Raw genomic sequence first — 27,989 nt, forward strand, 5'->3', positions numbered from 1 at the left:
GAGTCAACCTGATTAGCAGCTTTGAGTGTCCTATGGACTTGGACCCCAAGATCTCTCTGATCCTCCACACTGTCAAGAGTCTTAGTATTAATGCTATATTCTACCATCATATTTGACCTACCAAAATGAACCATCTCACACTTATTCGGGTTGAACTCCATCTGCCACTACTCAGCTCAGTTTTGCATCCTATCAATGTCCCGCTGTAACCTCTGACAGCCCTCCACACTATCTACAACACCCCCAACCTTTGTGTCATCAGCAAATTTACTAACCTATCCCTGCACTTCCTCATCCAGGTCATTTATAAAAATCACTAAGAGAAGGGGTCCCAGAACAGATCCCTGAGGCACACCACTGGTCACCGGCCTCCGTGCAGAATATGACCCGTCTACTACCACTCCTTGCCTTCTGTGGGCAAGCCAGTTCTGGATCCACAAAGCAATTTCCCCTTGGATCCCATGCCTCCTTACTTTCTCAATAAGCCTTTCATGGGGTACCTTATCAAATGCCTCGCTAAAATCCATATACACTATATCTACTGCTCTACCTTCAGCAGTGTGTTTAGTCACATCCTCAAAAAATTCAATCAAGCTCTTAAGCATCGACCTGCCTTTGACAAAGCCATGCTGACTATTCCTAATCATATTAAGCCTCTCCAAATGTTCATAAATCCTGCCTCTCAGGATCTTCTCCATAAACTTACCAACTGCTGAAGTAAGACTCACTGTTCTTTCATTTCCTGGGCTATTCCTACTCTCTTTCTTGAAGAAGGGAGCAACATTCGCAACCCTCCAATCCTCTGGAACCTCTTCCGTCCTCATTGATGATGCAAATATCATCGCCAGAGGCTCAGCCATCTCCTCCCTTGCTTTCCACAGTAGCCTGGGGTACACTCTGCCCGGTCCTGGTGACTTATTCAACTTGATGCTTTCCAAAAGCTCCAGCACATCCTCTTCCTTAATATCTGTATTCTCAAGCTTTTCAGTCCACTGCAAATCATCCCTACAATTGCAAAGATCCTTTTCCCGTAGTGAATACTGAAGCAAAGTATTCATTAAGTACCTCCGCTATTTCCTCCGGTTCCATACACACTTTTCCACTGTCACACTTGATTGGTTGTATTCTCTCATGTCTTATCTTCTTGCTCTTCACGTACTTGTAGAATGCCTTGGGGTTTTCCTTAATCCTGTCCGCCAAGGCCTTCTCATGGCCCCTTCTGGCTCTCCTAATTTCATTCTTAAACTCCTTCCTGCTAGCCTTATAATCTTCCAGATTCCGATCATTACCTAGTTTTTTTTAACCTTTTGTAAGCTCTTCTTGACTAGATTGACAACAGACTTTGTACACGACGGTTCCTGTACCCTACCATCCTTTCCCTGTCTCACTGGAACGTACCTACTCAGAATTCCACGCAAATATCCCCTGAACATTTGCCACATTTCTTCCATACGTTTCCCTGAGAAGATCTGTTTACAATTTATGCTTCCAGCCTCTTATTTCCCCTTACTCCAATTAAATGTTTCCGTAACTTGTCTGTTCCTATCCCTCTCCATTTTTATGGTTAAAGAGATAGAATTGTGATCACTATCTCGAAAATGCTCTCCCGCTGAGAGACCTGACACCTGACCAGGTTCATTTCCTAATATCAAATCAAATGCAGCCTCTCCTCTTGTAGGCTTATCTACATATTGTGTCAAGAAACCTTCCTGAACACACCTAACAAACTCTACCCCATCTAAACCCCTCACTCTAGGGAGATGCCAATCAATATTTGGGAAATTAAGATTTCCCACCACAACGACCCTGTTATTATTATTCTGTTCCAGAATCTGGCTCCCTATCTGCTGCTCGATGTCCCTGTTACTATTGGGCGGTCTATAAGAAAACACCCAGTGGAGTTATTGACCCCTTCCTATTCCAAACTTTCACCCAGAGACTCCATAGACAACCCTTTCATGACTTCCTCTGTTTCTGCAGCCGTGACACTATCCCTGATCAACAGTGCCATGCCCCCACCTCTTTTGCCTCCCTCCCTATCCTTCCTGAAACATCTAAAGCCTGGCACTTAGAAATAACCATTCCTGCCCCTGCACCATCCAAGTCTCTGTAATGGCCCCAACATCATAGCTCTAAGTGCTGATCCACGCTCTAAGCTCATCCACTTTATTCATAATACTCATCGTCCTTTTTGTTCAGGTCACACCTTCCCCGGAAGCAGTCCCAATGATCCTGAAATCTGAACCCCTGCCCCTTGCTCCAATCCCTTAGCTATGCATTTATCCTCCACCTCATTCTATTTCTATACGCACTGTCACGTGGCACAGGCAGTAATCCCGAGATTACTACCTTTGAGTTCCTGCTTCTCAACTTCTTTCCTAACTCCCTGTAGTCTGTTTTCAGGACCTCCTCCTTTTTCCTACCTATGTTGTTGGTACCAATGTATACCACAACCCCTGGCTGTTCTCCTTCCCACTTCAAGATATCATGGACGCGATCAGAAACATGCTGGACCCTGGCACCTGGGAGGCAAACTACCATCTACATTTCTTCCCTGCATCCACAGAATTGCCTCTGACCCCCTCACTGTAGAGTCCCCTATCACTGCTGCCATCCTCTTCCTTTCCCCACCCTTCTGAGCCAGAGGACCAGACTGTGTGCCGGAGGCACGACCACTGTTACTTTATTGTTAAGGGGGACAGCCACTGGGGTACTCTCTAGCACCTGCTTCTTGCCCTTTTTTTTCCTGACTGTTACCCACTTACCTGTCTCCGCAGGCCCCGGAGTAACTACCTGCCTATAGCTCCTCTCTGTCACCTCCTCACTCTCCCTGACCAGATGAAGGTCATCGAGCTGCACTCCAGTTCCCTAACCTGATCCATAAGGAGCTGCAGCTTGACACACCTGGTGCAGATGTGGTTGTCTGGGAGGCCTGGAGTCTCCAGGACCTGCTACATCTGCCACCGAGCACAGAAAACTAGCCTCACATAGCTTCTTTGTCTTAATTTTAAGCAGGTAACCTACCTGGCCTCGACCCCTTATCACCTAAGCCCCATTGAGCCAAAGCCTTCCTACTCTGTCTCCCACTACTCCATCGCCCGTTCCTCCGACACCCACTCTGTAAATCTCTCTTTCTTTTAAACTCTTCCCGCTGTTCTCACTAGCCGACCTCCATGTGCTTGCGCAGTCGTGCCCTGTTCAAACTGCTGAAGATAATAACCTTCACCTTTTAAACTCTGCTCACTTTTAACCTCTTCCCGCTGTTCTCACTGGCCGACCTCCACATGCTTACGCAGTCGTGCCCCGTTCAAACCACTGAAGAAATAAGTGCATCTCCTTCAGGTCCACCTTCAACGAGCAGCTCGCTAACAGGGGTAGATCTGCAGTACTTAAAGTTCTTAATGTCTATCATTTCTTGCGATTATGAAAAAAAGACAAAAATACATTTATTTGGCCTCAGAGCGGCCACTGGGTCTGAACACGCTGCCATCTTACTGGAAATATGCTCAGCACTGATTTCCTTCTTGGTTAATATTGATGTAAAGCACTCATTAAGAACTTACCCACGTCCTCTGCATCCAAGCAAATGTTGCCTGGTTTGTCCTTGAGTGGTCCTACCCTCTCCCTCTCCTTTTGCTCTTGATAAAACTTAGAGTTGTGGGCACTGTTCCCTGACTGTTCATCTACTAAAAAGATCAGTCACCTGTTCAGGCTCAGTACTGAACATGAGGTCCAGTACAGCCCCTCCTCTTGTTGGATTATTTATTAAAGAACCCTTCTTGGATGCATCTAACAAATTCTGCCCCAACTAAACCTCTTGCACTCAGAAGGTAAGTCAAATCTTTATCTTGGAGAAGTTGAAGACCCCATGACAAAACCCTATTGTTTTTACACCTTTCCTTAATCTCCCTGCATACCTGTTCCTGAATGTCCCGGTGGTACTGGGGAGTCTCTAGTACAATCCCATTAGAGTGATGGCACCCTTTTTAAAAAATTTCTGCCCATATAGACAGTGGAAGAACTTAATTCCATTATGTTCCCTCAGTGCAGATATGATATTGTCCTTGATTAGTAGTACAACTGCCCCACTATCTTTTCCAGAACATTGAAACCCTGGGACGTTAAGCATCCATTCCTGTCCCCCTCTCATCCAAGTATCTGTAATGGCCACAATATCATAGTTCCATATACTGATCCATGCTTGAAATTCAGCACCTAGTAAAGGTGTTATTATGGGTAATATAATACTTCTAGCATTAAAATACACACATTTCAAACTGTCCATCCCATCATATTACTTTGCTCCTGCCAGCTTTTACTGGCCCTGATATCTGCCTTCCTCTCCATCCCTCCACTTCCTCAGTTGGTCCTCTGGTTCCCACTCCCTTTGCTAAACCAGTTTAAACTCTTGTGAGTAGCACCAGTGAACTTCCAGGCCAGGATGTTAGTTTCCTTCCCATTTAGGTACATCCTGCCCCAGAAAAGATCCCAATTATCCAAGAACCTGAAACTCTACCCCCATACCAGTTCCTCAGCCACTCATTCATCTGCACTATCACCTATTTCAGCCCTGGCTAACATGTGGCACTGGGAGTAATCCAGAGATTACTACCTTCAGGGTCCTGCTGCTCAGCCTCTCTCTGAACTCCCTATACTCGCTGCACAGGACTTCTCCCCTCTTTCTACCCATGTCATTGGTCTCATTGTGCAGCTTGAGCTGTCTGCTCACTTTCCCTCTTGAGAAAGTTCTGCAGCCTCTCTGAGCCATCCTTGATCCTAGCACCTGAGAGGCAACACACCATCCTGGCTTCTTATTCATGGCCACAGAATATCCTGTTCATCCAGTAACTATTGAGTCTCATATCTCTATCATGCTACCTGACTTTACCCTCCTCTGCTGAGCCACAGATTTGTCACAGTGCTACTGGCATGACTGCTGCTGCTGCCCTGATAGGTCATCCCTCCCCACCCTTTAGTAGTATCCAAAGAGGTACACTTATTGCTGAGGGGAATGGCCATAGGGAACCCTGCACTAACTGCTTATTCTCCTTACTTCTCCTGGTGGTCACTCTTTTATCATTTCAAGGCTGCACTCTGGGTGTGCACTCAGTAAAATCTCACCTGATGTTTTTGGCCTCCTGGATGGTCCTGTTACATCCAGCTTCAGTTCCTTGACCTCGTCAGTCAGGAGCTGAAGTCGGTGCACTTCCTAAAGATGTCATCAGTTATGGTGCCATGAAGAATGAACGGATTACAGAAAGTAAAATGTCAATAAAATGTTGGTTTGAAAGGTCAGATGTGGTTCTAATTGTAGAGGAGTTCAAATCTAGGTGCCATAAAATAAGCAATTCAGATTCAAGAATATATTCACAAATGGTGATATTGTGGAAGTCATTGGAATGGTTGAAATGTCAGTCCATTTAATGACTGGTTCGAAGTACAGGAACAATAGAAGGATATTAGAATGTGAAGAAGTAAGGTAGGAGAATTTTTCTGCCAGCCTGTTGGGCTGATGAAAGTCATTTAGCTGTCATGTAGATTCTGTTATATTAAATTACATCTTCATTAGATATTTTGAAATGAAGACGTGTGAGCTCATGTATTTACCATTATCACTTTTCATTTCAGAATCAGCGCATTCCTGCTGACATGATATTTTTACGGACATCAGAGAAAAGTGGTAAGCAATTTTCTGTGCTTTCTAGTAATGAGATTTTTAAAGAAGTTGCAGTTTACACAAGTAATGGTCAAAGCCAAGAAGTATTAGTGATGTATACTCATATTCCTCATTGAAAAAGTCTCTACTAACATTTAAAACTACCAACTCAAGTATTCTGAGTTAACTTGACCTCCTTTATTGTAATGTATAAATGATTGCTGTCAGAAGTACTGAATATTTTTTGGTCTATTAAGTTTTTTTTCTGTTCTCCCCTTTTTGAAAGTGTGGTGAGAGTGCATATAATATATTTTTAAAGATCCAAATAAAAATGCTTGAGTCCATCTTCATGATCAGATTGTAAACTATTGTGTTACTTACAGTTCTTTCTATAACTTTACAAGCATTTTTATGCTTCATTATGACACCCTACTGTGATTAAATAGTAGATTTGAGTTGGATGAATATACAATTCATAAGGATGTTGGCCAGGAGAATTTGCATTAACTGAAGTCTGATGTACTTAGAAACTTAGAACATCTTACATAATTTTGAATTTTTTTGTTTTGCATCAGCAAAGGCATAAAATTACTGTATCTTACAAAATATATGGAACAGGAAGTCAGAAGCTATGTTGGATGTAATCTTTTTAAAGTTAAAAGGCTAAAGTGGTAAAACACTAAATTCTGTTTATAAATCAGTACTTTAATCTGTAGAATTCCCTCTGAGCTGTTGTCCTTCAGCTTCTTGGGCATGAATTTGCCTGAATTTGCTTTGCAACTGATGTCCCTGTGGATCTGGACATGAGCTTGTGCAGAGCAGGTGAAAGGACTGGAACATCTTGCTAAATGTTGAGCACATACATCTTTGCTTAGCCACCAAACTGTGTGTTCTTTTTCCAATTGTGGAACAAAAAATTTTGCAGAATGATTGAATGCGATGAAAACTTTGAGGCTCTGACTATCTGTAGTTTAGTACTATGCTAAAAATCTGGAGAAGATGGGGACTCTTAATGAGTTATCATCACCAAAAATGTTTTTTGGGGGAAGTTTCCAAAGTATTAAAATCTTTAAATACTTTTGACAATTGATAATTGACAATTGTGTGAAGTGAAATTTTGCATGTTTATCATAAAAGTGAAAATTAGTTTTGTTTGGACTATCAGTATTTCGGTTTTCTCATTAAGCTTTTGAGACTTGGAGTTGTTTTTGGCATGATTGTTTTAAAGCTTACTGGTAACTTCATTCAACTTCACTGTCCCAATCGCAGCACTGTTGCCACAACCTATGGGCTCACTTTCAAGGACTTTTCATTTCTTGACGTTTATTGCTTGTTTATTTATTTATTATTATTTCTCTCTTTTTATATGTGCAGTTTTTTTTGGCATATTTGGTGTTTGCCTATCTTGTTGGGTGTGTTTCTTTGTATTTGCTGTGAATGCCTGCAAGAAAATGAATCTCAGGTTTGTATATAGTGATATATATGTACTTTGATAATAAATTATCAAGTTAGAACTGAAGGGTAATTTTTGCTGTAGTTAGGATTCTTTTGTGGAAAAAAAGCTGAATGTTGCAACAATATAGCCATTAGTCAAATGTTATTCATTTGGTAGTATCATTTAATCACCATTCATAAAGTGAATTTAACATCTGATTTGCTGTGATGACCACTTTGTTGATACTAGCATTGCAGAAAGCTAATCATGTTTGACAGCATCTAGAGAAATTGATACGATGTTTACATTGGCTGTTGTTGGGCAACCATGCTCTTAAGTTTATGCTGTGGACTCTGATTTCAATGTAGTTGCCACTTTACATGATCCCAATAAGGCTATTGGCCCAGACCATTTGCAGTTATAGATTTGTGCAAAAGATGCAAAATATTGTACTGTTATAGTAAGGTTATGGAAAAGACTGCATCCTCTTCAGTTGTATCTCTTTCAGATTTGTTTGAGAACAAATTCCATCTGATATAAGTTTTTAAAAGGCAGCAATGTAGATTTCTATAACCAGCCAGTTCAGGTCATTCCAAAGTACTTATTAAAACTCTGATCTTTAACCAAGTTTTCATAATCTGCCTAGCTGTGGTGTGGCTTGGCTGTTGATCTATTAACACTTAAAACTTGCTATATCAAAGTTGTTTGCACCCAGTGAAACATTTGATACAGAAAATTTGTTACGTATTTTCATGCAATATACCAGAAATGGCATCACAATTATGACCTGATCATCTTTTCCAGCGATATTCCTGAAGGAATTAGCATTAGTTGGGATGATATCAATTAGATGGGAGTAGTTGGGTTTATATGGCAGGCAAAATTCAGTTAATTGCTTCATTTAACGAATTCTTAAATATGTTGACTTTGAGTAAATTAGTAATTTGTTTCATTATTGTTACATGTACTGAGGTATAGTGAAAAACTTGTATGCCGTTTATGCAGATCAATACATTACGATAGTGCATTTTGATAGTACAAGTTAAAACAAGAATGCAGAACAGTGTTACAGAGAAAGTATGGTGCAGCTATTATACAAGGTCATAATGAGGTAGATTGGGGTTGAGTCCACATTGTCATACTGGGAACTTGTTTTATAGTCGTTCCTCAGAAGGATAGAGCTATATTCAAGCCTAGGAGCATAGATGTTCGCTGTTTCTTTTGTATCTTCTGCCTAATGGGAGTAAGAAGAATGTCCAGAGGGGTGGCATCTTTATTCTTGCTAGCCACTTTACCGAGGTATTAGAAGTGTAGACAAAGTCCATAGAGAGGAGGTTGGTTTCCGTAATGTGCTGAGCTGCATCCAGAACTCTTCACAGTTTCTTATGATCATGTGCAGAGCAGCTGCCATAGCAAGCCATGAAGCATTTGAATAGAATGTGTTCAACGGTGCGTTGATGAAAAATTGATGAAGCTCGAGGGGGAAATGCCAAATCTGTTTACTCTCCTACGAAAGTAGAGATGCTGATGAGCTATCTTAGCTCTTGTGTCTACATGGTTGGACCACGACAGGCTTTTTGATATTCACTTCTAGGACCTTAAAGCTTTCAGCTCTTCACTTCTGCAATGTTGATGCAAATAGAAGCTTGTGCACCAACCTCTTGTGAAGTTTTGCTAACATTGAGGGAAGTGTTGTTGTCATGACACTAAATCAGAAGCTCTCCATCTCCTTCCAGTCATCCGACTCGTTGTTTGACAATTGGTCCACTATGGTGGTATCTGCAAACTTCTAGATGGAGTTAAAGTAGACAAAGACTGCTTACTGGTAGCATATAAATTCAGAATCAGAAATGATAGTGATCCCAAGCTATCTCATTATATATTCCAAAATCCGAAACACTTCTGGCATTTTGGTTAAGGGGTACTCAACTTGTATAGATAATTTTTAAATTGGTTTTGTATTTACATTTTTATGGAACTTGGTATTTTTGTAATGCAGGTCCTCCCTGAGTTGCAACAGGTTTCCATTCCTGTGAACTGTTTATAACCCATACAGTTTGCAAGTCAGAAGCGCAGCTGTTGGCAGTGGCCACATGGCAGAAGGTGCTATAGTAGCCAGCAAATCCATCTCATTGGTCAGCCAGATACCTGCTTGTGTGTGCAGGGCCTCCATAGATTTTGGATTGTAACCTGTAGTAATAGTCAATGCCTCTTAATTTCAAACAAGAGAAAATCTGCAGATGCTGGAAATCAAAGTAATCTGCACAAAATGCCAGAGGAACTCAGGCCAGGAAAAGAGTAAACCGATGCTTCGTGCCAAAACTCGGCCTGAAACTTTGACTGTTTATTCTTTTCCCTAGATGCTGCCTGGCCTGAGTTCCTTTCAGAATTTTGTGAATACTGCTTCTTAATCTCAGTCTGTATGTACTGTTTAAAAAAAATTACTATGAAATGTCAAATCAATTAACTCTTGTTGCTGATTGGTGTACTTTATGTTCTTGATATATTTTGGTACCTTGAGACTAAGCACTTTGATTATTTTACTCTTAAGATTTCTGTTACCATTTTAAGAGTACTGTTCTTCAATCCCCCAACTTTGTCAAGTAAAACTGGCACAGTTTGCTGCTCAAAAGTACTTATTTTACTTTTCAAATGTAATTTGCAGCCACCTGCTAGCCTTTCTGTATTCTTGAATGGTCTGTCTGTACACGATCCTAAAGAAAGTCCAAGTTCTGTGCAGTCTGAGCCATCTGTGAATCCATGGCAAATGGGAATGTGGAGAAGCACAAGCAAACTCACAGTTATAAACAGCAATTCAGTATTAGAAAACAGATGTTTGTGGAATGGAAAGGTTGACCTCTGTAGTTTTATACTAGTGGCTATCTACCTTTTACTCCAGGGTCTTTAAAATTCTGGCTCCTTAAATCTCTGAATTTTAGCGAAATAGTTAAAATATTGAACTTACCATGTGGAGAAAGGAATTGCTGGCTATTAGAGTGCCAGTATTTGTATGTGGGTTTAGTTAATAATTACTGCATGTGTTCTGTTCGACTGCTGTGTTCTGCCTTTGAAATACTCAGTCCAAATGAGTTTTATTTGCCACATTCAACAAGAGAAATCTGTAATATTTGTTGTGTACTGTTCAAATAAATAGAGCATATTTAAATCTGGCAGTAAGGAATAACATTTCATATTGAGTCTGCCACCTTTTAATATCTAAGCTGATTAGTTGAACAAAACCATCAAAGGCCTTGTATAACAAGTCCATTATTGATTTTGAATTCTGAACAATTTATTTACACAATTTAGCCTGAGTTTGTTTTGAAGATCTGAAATTGGTCAGCTTATTTTACCAACATTTTCATGTCTCAAGTGTGATTGCAATGATCACATGACTTCACTAAGGATTATTTGACTGTCTTTGTCTAGCAGTGCAACTAGGTTCCTGCCTTGTGAATCTTAAAAGTAGGAAAAAAAATTTATTTTGAATTTAAGTGCATTTCATTTCATTGAAATTTAAAATGCAGAATATATTTTGAAGGCATTTTGATCGGTATGTTTTTAATCTGATCTCCAAAACAAAAGGCTTTGGCATCTGCATCACCACTGTGACTCGCATCATTAGCAAAATTTCAGGAAAATGCTGGAAAGATCAAATGAAAGGATGAATATGGTGAAGATAATTTTGTTACTCTCACATTTGGCACAAACTTCATTGGTTCCTGGAGTAAAGATTGGGGTGTTTGTTTTGATGGTACCTGTGTTCAGTTTTATTTTGTATAGTTATGGATATATTTTTTTCACAGCTTAATTATAATTTGAGTTAGATTAATTAGTTAACCTGCATATGGCTAATTAATTTTAAGAAAATTTACTTTATATATAATGCTTTTCATTACCTTAATGCCCATAACTGATCATCATAGCGTGGAAACAGTCTTTGCCCAAAATGTAGACTGTTATTTATCTTCATCGGTGCTGCCTGACTTACTGAGTTGCGCCAACATTTGTGTGTGTGTGTCGCTATGGGAACTGCCCCATAGCCCAACTCGTCCATGATGTCTGTCTGAGCTAGTCTCATTTGCTTTCTATAGAGTTATCGAAGTTTAATTGTAGTTGTAAAATAGGGAAATAATCACAGTTTAGGATCCTTATGCTGAAAGGTGGGTGGGTGTGTGTGGGGAGGGGATCTGTGGGGAGCAGAGAAAGGATGGGTTGTAGCTGAGTCAGGTGGGGAAAAAAATTGAAAGGGTGTTTCACTTCAGGGGTCACATGAGTGGCAATGCTGCTGTGTTTGGGAAAAAGTGTTAACACTATTGAATATATTGACCAAATGACACTAGGAGTATTAAAAGAAAAATCGTCTGCCCGTCATATAATATATTAAGGGTGCCAATGGTTCAACATCTTGTTCAGAGCAGATGATCCACACAAACAGGAGATGTTATGTTTAGTGCCTGATTTGTGTTGAATAAACCAAGTTATACCTTAACTGCTTTGTTGCAGTTAACCTCAATCTACCAATTCTGAAGCAAGAAATTAGCACAATTTCTCTGTGATCTCTAGCCAGGTGTACATCTTAAGATTTGATTTTGATAGGCTCTGAACCTCATTTGTCTCTCAAAGTTCAGATTTGGTTTTGAGGAAGAAATGGTTTTGTCTCAGTAACCACTTAAAAGTTAACTTTAAGTGCTGTTTTCACAAACTGATATATTCATTATTTTGAAGACATGTCCAAAAGATAACTGCAGTTAAACTAAGTATTTTCTTTTGTGCATGACTGTCAGTGCCCTTGCTTTTTTGCATGTTCTTATCCTTGTGCTGATGCTGTTTTAAGATTCTGATACTAATAAGCTGTATTTGATCTTGCACAGGATGGCAAAAGGAAAATAAAACTACGGAGAAGGGGGTAGGATGGGAATGTGCGCTGGAGATGGATTGCTTTTCAATGAGATGGTGATCAGAGCAGAATTGAGTTTCAATATTAACCTGCCAATAATTTTTATTTTCCATCTCATTTGAACATTTTTAGTCAGTATGTCTAAATGACAACTGTTATACAAAGAAAAGACCAAAAAAAGTGAAGTTCATGTGATATTTTGCAATATGGCAATATTCGACTTATGATTGAAATTGCAATTGATGAACTCTTAAGAAATGTTATATAATAAAATCTATTTTGTTTAATTACACTTGTTTTTTGTGCCTCTAAGTTCCTTGTTTCAACTGGCACTGACTTGAGAGAATCCTGGCATATACTAGTGTGGTAATTTTCCTGCTTCCCAAGTCTACTAGCTAGGGTAGCTTTAATGAGAATTTAATGCACTTGAGAGTTGGTCTGATTTAATTGATGCGATGAAGATCATGTCTCTTCCCATTTCTTTCCCTAGACTAATAATATACAACTTCCATGTACTTTGCTTTCATACAGAATTGCACTTATTTATTTCTAAATAAACCATGCCACTAAATCTTCTTCCAGCCTTGCCACAGTGTAACCAATTTCTTTTGCAGTTTTTTTTTATCTTGATGCTCTCTTTAGATGCATTTTTTGCTTTTCATCTTACACCTTTAGTTAAACATTCCACTTTTGTGTACTAATCTTGAATTCTCGGTTGGGTTTATTAGTGACCATCCTATTTATAATTCCTAATTCTATTACCATCTACAAGTGTAAATGTCTGCTTCTACTTTTATAAATTCTTTATCAGGTCACCCTTATCGTTAGAACATGTTCAATATTCAAGCATTTGTAATGTATTCCCCAAATTCAGCACTTTCAGTGCTTAGGGAAAACTATCCAGTTTCGAAGGGGAACATTTATTCTATTTGAGTATCTGTAAATTTTGAGCTCAAGCATCCAAAAAGGGAAGGTGATGTTGTGAAAAGGAAATTAATGTATGTATCTCACGCAGTATTAGAAGTATGCTTTCATTGTTTGAGCTACTAGAAATTATTCATACTGGGATATGGGGATATTTAATTTGTAAATAAAAACTTACAGGTTACTTGTGGAATGCTAAATGGCTCTTTCAGATTGTTTTGCATATCATAGTCCTGGATGTAAAGTGCCCCCTGTTCATTTATGTTGAGCAGATTTTGAAAGAATAGTTATTGCATTGGCTGATGGTTTGTTCTATCATAGCAGTTTGTGTAACTAATGGTTTAATCAAAGCATGTTTACATATTTACAAACCTTGACTTCATGTCTGGTGTAAATGGGACCATGTCTCAACTACTTAGTCTTAATCCACATTTTAGTGTCAGCAATTGCTTTTGGCTCTCAGCCTACCTCTTATTTAACGTTCTTTTCACTTCAGCTCCTTTTTGGGATGGCCATAGGAGATTTAAACTGGGAACAATTTCAGAGATAGCTTTTGATAGCTGAAAATATTACCACCAATGAAAATGAATATTAACTAAAATTGTCACAACATGTGAACAGCAAAGAGTAACCTAGAACTGTGAAGTGGTAGATTTTCTGCCAACACAATTGAGATACTAATCAACAATCTGAAATTGCTGAACTTGATCAGGGCCACAAACAGTGACATAATTTGCCTCCACTTTATTTCTGAGCCGTTGAGGAGCTCCTCTCTCTTTTCTTGAGTGGATGCCTTGTAAATATACCATGAAAGTTAAATACAAGTATGGTGCAACACCTACTGATGTGATGATACCGTCTAACAGTTAAAGCATTAAGCCTACCAAATACTTAGTATTTAAAGAATTGTGAAATAATGATTTTTAACAAAACTCAGTATATCTGGATTTTTATTAATCTACAGTTCTGTATTTATGTTTGAAAGAATTAAATATTTATAATAAGACTGAGCTTTTGATTTGTGTAAAACTTTGTTTTTAAGCTGATTTCTCCTGTCCCAAGTTTAATATTGCTGAGCTTTCTTGTGACCCTTTATTACATTGCGTTGTACATTGCAGATTGCAGCATTTTTATAATGCCGTCAGAATTTAAAAATGTCTAGTCAATATAAGACTGCTTAAGCATATGCAATCTGATCAAGCTTGGATTTAAAGCATTTCTGCTGCTGTCAATAAGGAATTCTGATGAGTTCAGTAGGATCATATTGACTGTGTATTAATACATGGTATCCTATTGAGCCATCAGCTGATTGTTTAGAATGTAAATGAATCTGGTGAAAGAAACTAATGGATCCAGTGACTGATGGCTTAAATTCCAATTAATCAATTGCATCATCAGTTTCTTAATTCAGATCAAATATCTCGAGTGCACAAATTTATTTCGGTGGTATTTAAAGAGTGAGTTGCTTTGGAAGGAAGCTTCATCAATCACTTATAAGTGCCAATTTTAAAATGTTGACATTGTAGTTCGCGTGTTTAGTAATATTTATTATTAGAAACATGCAGTAGATTTTTGTAATCATATCTCATGCCAAGCGTGTTTCTTATTTTCCATTTAAAATTTTTATGTATTTATTCTTTTGAACGGTATAAATGATTTAAATACAAGTTGACGGTAAATGATCTGGTATTATATTTACAGAAGTCCACAGTCAAGTGTTCCATCTCTTTTGTTGGGTGCAATCTTGTATCCTAACATTTCAATGGGTTTTTGATTCTGAGTAGCAGCAGGCAGCCTGCTAATATTACAAGCCATTTTATTAACTGTTTATGACAGGTTCACATGGACCCTTTATACATAACCTGTCAGTGCCTTTGCCAACTCTTGACACACTTTGTCCTATGTGACAGCTATATCTGTTGATCTTAACTTGATTGCCCTCAAACCCATCCGTACCTGACAGCCCTTGTCAATTATACAAAATAAAATCAAGTATTCATAAGTAGGATGTAATTGGATATTGGCAGACAGATTTAATAATTCAATTTTGCTGAGGCTAAACTGGTATTAATTGTAGCTAATGTTTGCCTTAGTAAAAAATTAATTGGAAACATTGCTTGAGAAGGAAGACAGACATCATTATTTCTGCCAATGAGAAAAGGAACAGGTCAGTTTTTGCGGTACTATATGGTATTAAGCAAATGTTTTTGCTTTCTAATAACTTCAGCCAAATTATGCATGTTATACAATGCATAACATCTTCCATACTTCATAGAAAATCAAATATATTTAGCCTTGTATATTCAAGAAACAAATTGCTAAGGACTACTTCAGAAAGTGGGAAGAAATTTGGATCCTTATTTCATGCATTTATTTCATAACCAGCATTTATTTCACATCACTTTCCATTAATTGTTGATGCAGTTCTGAGATCTGTTTAATTACTGTTACTTGCAGGGCAGCCAAATCTCAACTTTATCACCATCCTCACAAAATGAAATTTTCAGCAAGAGCTGCCAGCTAGCAACTTAGTCTAGAAATCTTGGCCCAGAATGTCAACTATACTTATTTCCATTGATGCTGTCTGGCCTGCTGAGTTCCTGTAGCATTTTGTGTGTGTTGCTTGGTATCGTGAATCTGGTTTGAGACTGCACAGGCAAATATATTGCTGCTCTTGCCACACCGATTAGGATAATATTAAAACATATGACATTTTATAACCATGCATATCCTCTGCCACTGCAAAGAGGACCACTAGTTTTAAATTAAGTTGTTGAAATATGGTGGATTTGTCATGCAAAGCAAAGAATTTGATGTTCTGCTGACCACAGTTGACTGTGTATGTTCTATAGAACTAGGGTAAACTTTGTATTACACTGTATTCAGAATAAGTATGCAAATCCATTTTTCTTTGTCTGCTGACTATCTGCAATAATTCTGGGAGAAGGTTTTCAGCAACTATTTTTGCTGGGATAATGCAGAACGTAATATCTAATGAGATCATTTCATTTTGAGAAATAATGTTTAGTTGAACCCAAATAAGTGTGAAATGGTTCATTTTGGTAGGTCAAATTTGAAGAAAGAATGTTATTAATGGTAAGACTCTCGGCAGTGTGGAGGATCTGAGAGATCTTGGGGTCCGTGTCCACAGGACATTCAAAGCTGCTGCACGGGTTGATAGTGTTGTTAAGAAGGCGTATGGTGTGTTGGCATTTGTCAATTGAGATTGAGTTCAAGAGCTGTGAGGTGATGTTACAGCTGTGTAAGACCTTGGTCAGACCCCACTTGGAGTACTGTGTTCAGTTCTGGTCACGTCACCTAAGGAAGGATGTGAATACTGTAGAGCAAGTGCAGAGGAGATTTGAAAGTATGTTGCCTCGATTGGAGGGCGTACCTAATGGGAACAGGTTGAGTGAACTTTTCTCCTTGAAGCGACGGAGGATAAAAGGTGTCCTGATGAGATGTGTATAAGATGGTGAGGGGCATTGATCGTGTGGATAGTCAGAGGCATTTTTCCAGGGCATTGTTTTAAGGTGCTTGGAAATGGGTACCGATGGGATGTCAGGGGTAAGTTTTTCACACAGAGTGGTGAGTGCATGGAATGCACTGCCGGAGATGGTGGTGGAAGCGAATGTAATAGGGTCTTTTAAGAGTCTTTCAGATAGGTACATGGAGCTTAGAAAAAGTAGAGGGCTATGTGCTAGGGAAATTCTAGACAGTTTCTAGAGTGGTCGGCACAACATTTTGGGCTGAGGGGCCTGTAATATGCTGTAGATTTCAATGTTCTATGTTCCTTGATCTGTAGCTCTGAATTCATGTGTTTTGGTATTGGTGATTTAAAAAAAAGAGTTTGATTAGAATTATGATTACACCTATGAGTAGTGTTTTCTTAAAATATTTCTTTAAATTATTAATACCTTTTTTTTGGTTAAGGTAGGCAAGCAAGCTAAATGAGACCAGCCATCATGTTGCACTATTCAAGATGATCACCAGAGGCCCTAAATCCGATCAACTCAATTTTTAAATTCCTTGGGCCATCATATCTACTGAGGATGTTCCTGAGAAGAATGCTTAATTTTAATTTTGCGTGGAATACATACACCCCAGTACAAGTAATGGACTTCAAACGTCTTTTTCAGAAATCATGTACACTATTTTTTGGCTGTGACAGCAATGCCCAAAGTTGTTATTACAGCAAACTGGTTTGCTTGTAGCGAGGGGAATTGATGCACTTCAGGCTTCAGTGATTGCTACAACTTGTGCAGATTTTCAGCAAGAAAAAAAAAGCTATTCATTTGCTTAATTTAAAATTGCTCTCTAAATGATATTCATCCAGTCTGTCCCAGGGCAACAGTGTTGGCAGTATTATATGTTAATGCAGTTAGATCATCTTCTGGACTGGTGTTAGCAGCAGAAACTTTACATCAACATTTTGTGCATTTTGAGGTGCATGCCATATGTGTAATGTTGAATGATAATCCCATTTTTTCCTCTGCTGAAATTATTTATCAATTTGCCTAGCTGCTTTTTAATTAGGAGCATTTCCCTCAAAACATGTATTGTAATGCGCATTTATTTTGAAGTCCATTGCAGTACATTAGTTTATTTTTATGCTATAGATGCCAGCGGTTTCTAACAAGTCACAATTATAACTGTTGCTTTTATGGTAAAGATTTGAAGAGATTCATTGGTCAGTAAGGATTCTAAACTTTGGTGATTTGCAAGCAAACACTGCAAGTTTTTTAGGCAATATAGTGAGGATAGTAATTTTTATAAGTAACTTGAAGGATATGCTCATTATCCAGCTGTCTAGTATCTGATACAGTATTGTCCAGTAAGAGCAGATAGAGCACCAACTGGAATTTCTCTTTTCAGTTTTCAAAGCAAACCTGTAAGATGAGTTATTGATAGAATTAACTGCTGAAGTGGGAGGAAATGCTTCTGACCAATACATACCATAGTCTGAGCTATGTATTAAATGAATATCTGCAGTCTACCATTCACAAGGGCCGCAGAATGCTTAGTGGTCTTGAACTGCATTGATCTGTGTTATAATTCTGTATGAAATTGATGGATGAGGGCAGCCATTGACAGAAAGGGTAAAGATCACTTTGAAATGCCCCTTGTGAAATAGTGTGATGGAAAATAAATTGTTAAAGAGGATTTATGTTGGTAATAGTTCAGAGGAGAGAGTGTGGAAATACATTCACTTATGAGATGTTCAGCATATGACTACTCGTAAATTCTAACAATAGAATGTTTTCATATTCATAATATCTATACTGCAATAAAAACATGGAATTTGACGATAGCTGGTAATTGATTATTGTCTGCCAGTAGTATCAGATGATTAGATTTTTAAAAAATTCAATATCTACTGCAAATAGGTGCAACAGATATGTGGGATATAAAAGCATTTAAATCTTTGTGGAGATAGGGTGCCATGGTAGTGTAGCAGTTAGCACAATGGTATTACAGCTCAGCGTGTCGGAATTTAGAGTTTGTAGGTTCCACCCGTGAAGCACGGGTTTCCTCTGCGTACTTCGGTTCCCTCTCACAGTCCAAATATGTACCTACAAGTCGGTTAATTGGTCATTGTAAATTGTCCTGTGATGAGGCTAGTGTGAGTAGGTGGTAGCACAGCTAGATGTGCTGGATTGGCCGATTCCAATGGTATCTCTAAATAAAATGTTTTTTTAAATGACTGCGTAGCACATTAAACCTAGAAGAGTACAGCAGAGGATCTGGCCCTTGGGCCTCTGCCTGTGTCAAAGATAAGGATGATGTGTGAAGTCAGGGCCACTGGACGGTAGTCATTCAATACTTTCAATTGCCCCTTCTTGGGTACTGGTACCACAAATGATGTTTTCCACACAGTTGGGATCCTTTCCAGGCTGAGACTCAGATTGAAAGTACACTGGAGAATACCACACGACTGCTCATCACGTTCCTTCAGGACCTTGAGGTTCACACCATCTGGTTCCAATGCTTTGCCATGTCTGAGTTTGCCCAGAGCCCTGATAACCAGTCACAAAACTTATGTAGTCAGTTAATACTTTCACATAGTACAACAAGGATGTCTCACTTTTCTATGATGTGGAGCTCTTGGTGAGATTAGATTTGGAGTACAATGTGAAGTTTTGGTCTCCTTGACTAAGGAAAGATGCATTTGGCATTAGGGAGTTCAGTGAAGGTCTTAAGAATGATTTCCATGATGGCAGATTGGGTGTATGAGGCAAAATTATATCAATTAAAATTATATTTTCAAAAGGTTAAAAAATTAGTAATGAGCTCATTGAAGCATACAAAATTCTGACTTGACATGCTGCATGCAGGTCAAATATTTCCCCATGGCAGAGAAGACTGATGTAGAACTAGGGGTCCTCGTCTTGAAACATGGAGAGTCTTCACTGAGATTGGTTCACCTGTGAAATTCTTAGCCACAGAAGGCGTGGAAGCAAGTTTTTTCAATAAACTTAAGGAAATAGTTTCTAGGCATAAGGCATGAAGAGGTATGGTGGGATGGTGGGAATTTAATATTCGAACAGGATCATCCATGATATGGAATGGTAGAGAAGTACATGTCCCTCTTTTACAGAAGTCTTTATGACATTACATTTATTAATTCTTGAGTGTTACACTCATTTGTCTGATTGCTTTAACCACATTTTAGCTATAACAGACTCAAAGCAGAGCTTCATTATAAGTCCCTAAGATATAGGTGCAGAAGTAGGCCATTTGGCCCATTGAGTCTGCTCTGTCATTTAATCATGGCTGATCCATTTCCCTCTAAGTCCCAATCTCCTGCCTTCCCCCTGTAACCCTTCATACCCTGACTAATCAAGAATCTATCAACCTCTGCCTTAAATTTACCCAGTGACTTGGCCTCCACAGCTGCCTGTAGCAAAGAAATCCACAGATTCACCACTTTCTGGCTAAAGAAATTTCTCCTAGTCTCCAATCTAAACGAATGTCCCTCTTTTCTGAGGCTGTGTCCTCTGTTCTTAGACTCCCTCACCATAGGAGTCATCTTTTCCATATCCCTTCTATTGAGGTCATTCAATATTCGATAGGTTTCAAAGAGATCCCACCTCCATCATTTTGAATTCTTGTGGGTACTTGTGGAAAGGTTCTATCCATGGTTTTCTTGAGCTTTTGCATCACTGTATGTTAAATTCTCTGTGATGTTCCATTCTTTTGTTTGTACCGTCAATAATATTGGCTGTTCCTTGTGGAAATATATAATAGATTGTAACTTGTACCCACATTTTATGACTGTGCATGCAGCTTTTAAAGTTTACAAATAAAACATTTATTATATTACCATGCACAGTGGAAATACAGTTACTGAGCAAAGGCATGTATGCAAGCTTGTTGGAAACTGTATTGTGTGAAAATGCCACCTTCAGGTCAGATTTAGTTTCAGGTGCTTCTATCAACCATGTCCTTTCAGGCTGTTAGCTCACTAAGCTGCTAAATATACAGGCATTTATGAATAAAACATGTTGTTCTGCTAGACTTTACTTACATCAGGGTTCAGGTACTTAGATTGTGACACTGAATTTATCTGGACTAGGGCACCCAAACAAAATGTACTTGCTGGCAACTTGTCAGGCTGCCTTCTGCCATTCATTGCACAGTACACTTGTCCTTTTTCTGTCATGCTGCTCTGCTTCTAACGAGTTTTATATGGCATTTCTTATCCTGATCATATTGTATACATGTGTAAATATTTTTAAGGAATATGAAATCAGATAATTATTTTTGTTAGCTTAAATGCAGAAGTGCCATTCTTAAATAAGAAAGCAGACTCACTGTAGAAAACAGATAGACTTTAAAATTAACAGTTTGCTGTTCACTTTAAAATTTCTGCTTTTAATATAGTCTCCATTTCAAAATATAAACCACGTAATGAGAGGCTGATATATTAAGTGTCGGGATAATTCAGTTTATAATGCAATAGCCAGCAGTAATTGCTATGGTGGACTGCATATCAGTAGCAGTACATGAAAGGTTTATGATGGTGCAGTATCAACTCTTTTCCCCAGATAAGCTAATGTAATGGTAATGAAATATGATTACCGCTTGTGTAACTAAGTAGGAGCGTTATTATCCCTGTCAAAGTCAGCCTTTCATTGCTTGAATTGCCTGTAATATTGCCATGTTTTAGTTGACCGATTAAGTTACTTTAGATAAGTAATTCTTGAAAAGCTTCAGCATACAACTGTTATTGAACAGCTGGATGCTTATTAATAAATTAATTTGCCATGAAATTGCCATTCATCATAAAGTCCCTTCCACTTTTGATAGATGAATACATAAAAGTTGAATTGATCATGTGTTTGTTAAATTAGCCATTGTAAACAGATTATTCACTTCATGAAGGTGGTTGTTGAGGAAAGAGTAATACAGGGCACTTGAAAACCAGTTAGTGCTAGTTTTTCACCAGCACGCGATCTTGTGTGACAGTTTTCTGTTCTATTTTTGTTGTATCAGTAGAATGGTATTATATCATTGAGCTAACAACACCAGCTATAATGATGAATGATGAACTCATAAAATGGATTGACTAAATTATGAATAAACACATTGATACTTGATTAGGAGTCCTACCTTAATTTATTGGTTGTCCTGTTGCAGGGTCTCAAACAGAACATCAACTTGTACATTTTGCCTCTAGAGTTGCTTCTTGAGATACAGAGTTTTCCCAGTTGTTCCAGATTCCAGTTAAGGAAAAACTCAGAATTTGGGCTGATATTTTGCAGTACAACACCAGGGCTGATTTAGTGGTGACAGTTAGCTTAGCTATTAGGCCGGGCTGTGCTGGAAAGCATAATGGAAGCTAGCATGCTGATTATTGTAAAACACTTTGAACTACATTGTTTGTATGAAAAGTGTTCCATAAAAATATTATTACTCATGCACATAGGGCATGAGCATCCAATATATGCACAAGCACAATTAAGTGTTAAAATTGGTGAGTTGAAGTAATGAGAAGCACTGCCTCTGTAAGCTGCATAGGAATGTATCAGACCAACTGACTCACTTTTCAAATGAATCAACAAGGAAAATCCTGTATTGATATGGTAGGTATGGATTAAAGTTGCCCACACAAAGTTAAAGGAAGTTATTGTGGCATGGTGAATATACGCCTTTACCAAAGGAGGTGTAAAGCGTTCCTTCCCTCTGCTAGCCTGCAGGTCATCATTGGCCAAGGTGTAGCACTGGTTTAACCCCCACCCATCAGGGTCACTTGAAGCCATGGGAGTGGGTGGCGGATGATCATATGAGCAGCTGGTACATATTACGACCTGGTTATGTGACCACTGATGCCATTCAGACATTCTCTGAAGAATATTGACTCGTCTTGTAAAGTCACTGTCCAGAAGAAGACGATAGCAAATCACTTCTGTAGAAAAATTTGCAAAGAACAATCATGGTCATGGAAAGACCTTGATCACCTACATTATATGACACTGCACATAATTTTGATAATAATACTCTAAGTAGTCCATTGAGCGTGTGAAGTCTTAATTACTGCCAGGCACACCCACAAGCATGAGAAAATTAAATGAATAAATGAGCCCTCAGTCCTTCTAAGTATAATTATTTTTGAAGATGGAAAGAATGTTTATTTTTCCCCGTGTTTTGAGCTTTGCACTTGATGTGAAATTGAATTTGCTGTTCTAATTCCCTGGTTCAGTCTGTGCTGTTCAGTAATACTCTTTTGGTGTCTGTTTGAATAAGATGGTGTACCATTCTTTGTAAATACCAACCTCCAAAACAGGAAATATATTGATGTGGATGTGCCAGTAACTGATAAAGTAGTTGTTAGCAGTGCCTACAATTCAAAATCAGAGTGAGCCAGATTGGTTATGGCCTCAACGTACTTCATTCGCTGAACTTCTAACTATTTTCAGTACACTGGACCAAGATGGTAAATACCACAGCATTCACTGATCATTGAAGGGAGAAAATTTGATTGCCCTCTGCATGTGAGAAAACTTGTAATATTCAACTCTCCCAGGTGCTTGGCAGGAAAGCTCTGAAGATGTTTATCAACTGTATCTTTTGTTTTAGTGAAGAGAGTAGGGTAAGTGTACACAAGAACATAGGTAAAGAAATATCTGCTCCCTTCCTCCCCCACCCCCCAAACTCCCTATCACCTCCTCCCACAAAACAATTAGGATTGAAGCTGCAAGGAGTATCCTTCCTTTGTCGAATTCCACTCATTTTCCTTTGCAGTAACAGAGAGATCTCGAGGTGCAGATCCATAGATTCCTCATTGTTGCTGCACAAGTTGATAGGGTGGTACAGAGGCCTGCTTTCATTAGTTGCGAGGTAATGTTGCAGCTCTGTGAATCTCTGGTTAGATCACACTCGGAATATTGTGTTCAGTTCTCGTTACTTCATTATAGGAAGGATATGGAAGCATTTATGAGAGTGCAGAGGAGATTTACCAAGATGGTCTCTGAATTAGACAACATGTCTTATAAGGAAAGGTTAAATGTGCTGGGGCTTTTCTTTTTGGAGTGACAAAGCATGAGAGTCAACTTGAAAGAGGTGTATAAACTTAAGAGAGGTCTAGATAAAGTGGACAGTCAGCACCTTTCTCCAAAATGGCAAAGAACATTTGTTTAAGGTGAGTGGAAGAAAGTTTAGGGGAGATGTTAAAGGTAGGATTTGTACACAGAGTGGTGGGTCCCTGGAACGCATTGCCAGAAGGCTAGTTTTTGATGCGTCTCCCTTAAGTTGAAAATTATCTACATCAGTCTTCAAGGGTGAGGTTCAATGTTTGTAAATTTAATTTTTCAGAGTCAGAAAGATGTTTATCAATATCTGCTGTTTTTCCTGATAGTTCTAACCTAGTAATCTTTTTTTCATAAATTGTGGAGATCATCGTCATGCTTCTATTGGCAGAAACTACCACAAGATTGCCCATGGAAGGGTAGGGTATCATCAAAAGCCACTTACGAATTTCAAGTTTAATTATGCTTGTGAGGCCATATGACATTGTATTAGCTTTATGATATTGTGGAGGTTATCACCTCAATAATGGTGATCTCAGAATGTCTTCCCTTAATTGTTGTGGAAAGCTTTTAGCTTTGCAGTGAATTTTGAAGAGAGTTTAAAAAGGGGGGAATGAGGTGCACATTTTAGCTTCTAATTGCAAGTGACTTCATTGCTGCTATCAACAATGGTGTATTACAAGTTGATGCTTTTCAGAGAAGAGGGTGTATTAGAGCAAGTTGTTTGTAGTTTGAATTAACGTCATTCTAATACAGTTAGAGCAAATGTGTATTTAAATTACCAATGAAATGTCATTGACCTGAAATATTAGTTGTTCCTTTCTCCATACATGTTATTTAACCAGAGTATTTACAACAGTTACAAATTTATTTGCTATTTTGTTCATAATCAGCATTTTATGTTAAAATGTAAAATAATTTAATTCATAATTGTTTCCTATCTCGTCGCATATCATTTGCAATAAAGTAAGAGGAGTCAACCTGGATGATTCACTTCTGAGTCTGTTTTCTCTTGCGGTTTTAATCACAATGAACAAAAAGAAAGATATTTCAATTCACTTGGATTTTTGAATCTATCATTTTTATTATTGTAACTCAAGGAAGGGTGCACATTTTTCTAAATCCAAGTCCCTTCCAAAAATATTCACAAAAAGTGCTCTATCTAAACATGGAATTTGAAACTCCTAATCCCTCCACCCATCTCCTTCAATGCAAGGTAAAATGTAAAATTACAGAAATCCTTTTATTTAAAGATAGATACTACATATGCATGTATGACTGGTTAGTAGCATCTGGAAAGAAGAATGGTTTACATTGATTCAGATCTGTTGAAAGGTGAACATTTGGAATATCATTTCTCCTATGGAGGCCAAATAACTTGTGCCATTCCTACTTCATTTTCATTTCTGATGGTTTTGTACCTTCTGAAAACAAGAATCATTTGTAGTGTTAAGTGATATGCAAGGGAACCAACAATATGCAAGGGAACTTGTATACAGTTCAAGTGCTGACAAATTGTAATGTGATCGATTCTGCTTTTTGGATTGGAGTAAATTCAGACATGATGTTATTGAAAGTGTATTAAGAATATTTCTGTTTACAATGCATTGAAATGTTGGCTACAATTTTCAATTTATAGAAACTATTATTTCAAATTTAGCATATTCCACAATGAAAAATACAGAGAACTCCCCAACATAACTAAAGTATATCTAAGAGTGCTTAATTTTTAAAATCACTTCCTGGAGTATTGCTACATTTATTTTTGCCCTTTTGTTTTGTTCAGTGTTGTAATAGTCATGATAAGCTCAGGTTTTGACATTGTTTGCTATTAGTAGAAAATAAACATGGCAAAAATGCTGGAATGTCAGGAGAAAATGCTATCAGTAAACTCATCTTTGTTTAGTGGTACTACTGTAATCACTTTTCAAATAAAAATAATAATTTTCCTGGTTAAAGTCTTGTTAGACTTTGAACTTTGAACTTTGTTAAAGATCATTAACAATGAACTTATGCTACTCTACAACTGCATGGCTACTTTGAAAGCCATGTTAGTCCAATGAAGGGAAAAAATTGGAACATCTCCACAGTAATGAGAGAATTAGAAGAGTTTCCCTGCACAAAACATAGCTCCCAGCAGGCATATCCCCTGTGAATGTTTCGTGCTTTTCAGAAAAGTTTGTGGAATATGTGATCATGGTTTTTTTTGAATTTTGAGATCTGCTTTCTATTGACCATGTTAGTAATCCATCGCAGTTTGTTTGCTGATTACTGGATTTTTGCTGGATATATGCAACAACTGATATATTGAACTAAATGAAATGCTGCTGCCGGTGTACTCATTGCATTGTCATTGTTGTTAGTTTTGTGTTAAAAGCTGTGGGCTGCTGTCAGAGTCACTCAGTTTATAGGAATGGTGCCTACTGCCACTTTGGCACATTTGAACAATGGCATAAATGAGCTATTGATATGAGTGCCAGTTGGCTCATTTGCATTGTGCTGCTTGAATGCCATTGATGTAGAACGTCACTTCTTGATATCCACTGATTTGTGAATAGTTTGAGATGTGTTGGCTTTCTTCCACCATGCCTGCAGTTGTTTCAAGTGAGTTGAAGCTGATTGTATATTGAAGGCATGTTCGGTTTTACCATATTTCTGATGGGGGAGGGGTCATAGTTTAGCAAAGTACCATTCCTGTGTATCGTGAATGCGAGATGACGTGCATTTGCACATTGACTTCGATACATGACTTGCCTTGTGTCAGGAGCCCACTTATTTTCAACATGGGCCTACCATCTCACCTGGTCCCTCAATACCAGCTCCATAGCAAAGAGAGCCCAGGAACGTCTCTACTTTCTGCGAAGGCTGAGGAAAATCCATCTCCCACCCAAACATCCTCACCACATTCTACAGGGGTTGTATTGAGAGTATCCTGAGCAGCTGCATCACTGCCTGGTTTGGAAATTGCACCATCTCGGATCGCAAGACCCTGCAGCAGATAGTGAGGTCAGCTGAGAAGATCATCGGGGTTGCTCTTCCCGTCATCACGGACATTTACACTACATGTTGCATCTGCAAAGCAAACAGCATTATGAAGGACCCCACGCACCCCTCATACAAACTCCTCTCCCTCCTGCCATCTGGGAAAAGGCACCGGAGTATTCGGGCTCTTACGACCAGACTATGTAACAGTTTCTTTCCCCAAGCTATCAGACACCTCAATACCCAGAGCCTGGACTGACACCAACTTACTGCCCTCTACTGTGCCCATTGTCTTAGACAATAGACAATAGGTGCAGAAGTAGACCATTCGGCCCTTCGAGCCTGCACCACCTTGTTTATTATTTGTTGTAATGCTTGTCTTGTTTATTATTTATTGTAATGCCTGTTTTGTGCACTTTATGCAGTCCTGGGTAGGTCTGTAGTCTAGCGTAGTTTTTTTCTGTGTTGTTTTTATGTAGTTCAGTGTAGTTTTTGTACTGTTTCATGTTGCACCATGGTCCTGAAAAATGTTGTCTCATTTTTTTTTACTGTGTACTGTACCAGCAGTTATGGTCAAAATGACAATAAAAAGTGACTTGACTTGACTTGCAGTTTATCAGTATCCATTTTGAAGCAATTTGGTGAAGGAGTTGTGATGAAGGGGTTAGGATCTGAAACGTGAACTGTATCTCATTCCACAGATGCTGCCTGACCTATTGAGTGTTTCCAGTATTCTCTGTTTTTATTGAGGGTAATGATTCCCTTTTTTGTATGAAAGAGAATCTATGCTTTGCTGTCTTGCCAGCACACACTGCTTTGTGGTAACATCCCAGTTTTTTTCTCTTATTCATAGTATTGATCATGTGCAAGTGTTTGGAAATAGTTTACCAGATTACCTTTAGTTGCTGAGTTAAATCTGTCCATTTAAAAAAAAAGTCATTTTAAAAAATGTGAACTTATTTGTTTAGCCATTGGAGTTTGCATGTTGTACTATGAAGCAATCAGTATCTAAGGCCACATGTTCAGTATGATTGAAGGAATATCTTAAGTAATCTATACAGTAGAGTTCTGATATGTTGTTTAAACCAGATCTCTCCATTAAATCCAATAGAATTGTATCAAGAAGTGTCCTCTGTGTAATGCACCTGGTTTTTCAGCAATTGATTCTTTTAGGAACAACTCTTCCACACCTTCAGTGAGTCTTTGGGTTAGCTGGGAGAATGTTAACTTGATATAGTTCAATGTCTTCTGTACATTGTTGTCAGATTTGTTTATTTCTCTTTTACTTTCAGCTTTCACTTCATCAGCTGCTTCTGAGTTCAGACATTTTTCTGCAATTAAATGGAATGCTGGAATCTCAGTGATCTTATAAATATTTCTGAAAAGCTATAAAATTGACTTTGTACATTTGTGGTTCAATAGTTTTTACCAGATAAAGTTTGAAATTGACCCTAAGCAAGCTGAGATTGGGAAGCTTTTGCTCAAATATCTAATACTAATATAAGCAATTTAAATTTGGTTGATTAAGGTGCTTCAAAGTTAAAAGTTGAGCAAAACCACATT

At 38.3% G+C, this 27,989-nt stretch overlaps 1 protein-coding gene across 1 annotated transcript in view; it reads left to right on the forward strand.

The window, feature by feature from the left end:
- The window catches only part of atp9b (ATPase phospholipid transporting 9B), a 312,373-nt gene that overhangs the window by 92,778 nt on the left and 191,606 nt on the right, over positions 1–27,989 (forward strand). Inside the window, exon 7 of the mRNA XM_073050696.1 lies at positions 5,629–5,680. Within this exon, the coding sequence (XP_072906797.1) occupies positions 5,629–5,680 (52 nt within the window). The remainder of the gene's footprint in view (positions 1–5,628; positions 5,681–27,989) is intronic.

The sequence above is a fragment of the Hemitrygon akajei genome, chromosome 1, assembly GCF_048418815.1.
Source record: "Hemitrygon akajei chromosome 1, sHemAka1.3, whole genome shotgun sequence".
Lineage (NCBI taxonomy): Eukaryota > Metazoa > Chordata > Chondrichthyes > Myliobatiformes > Dasyatidae > Hemitrygon > Hemitrygon akajei.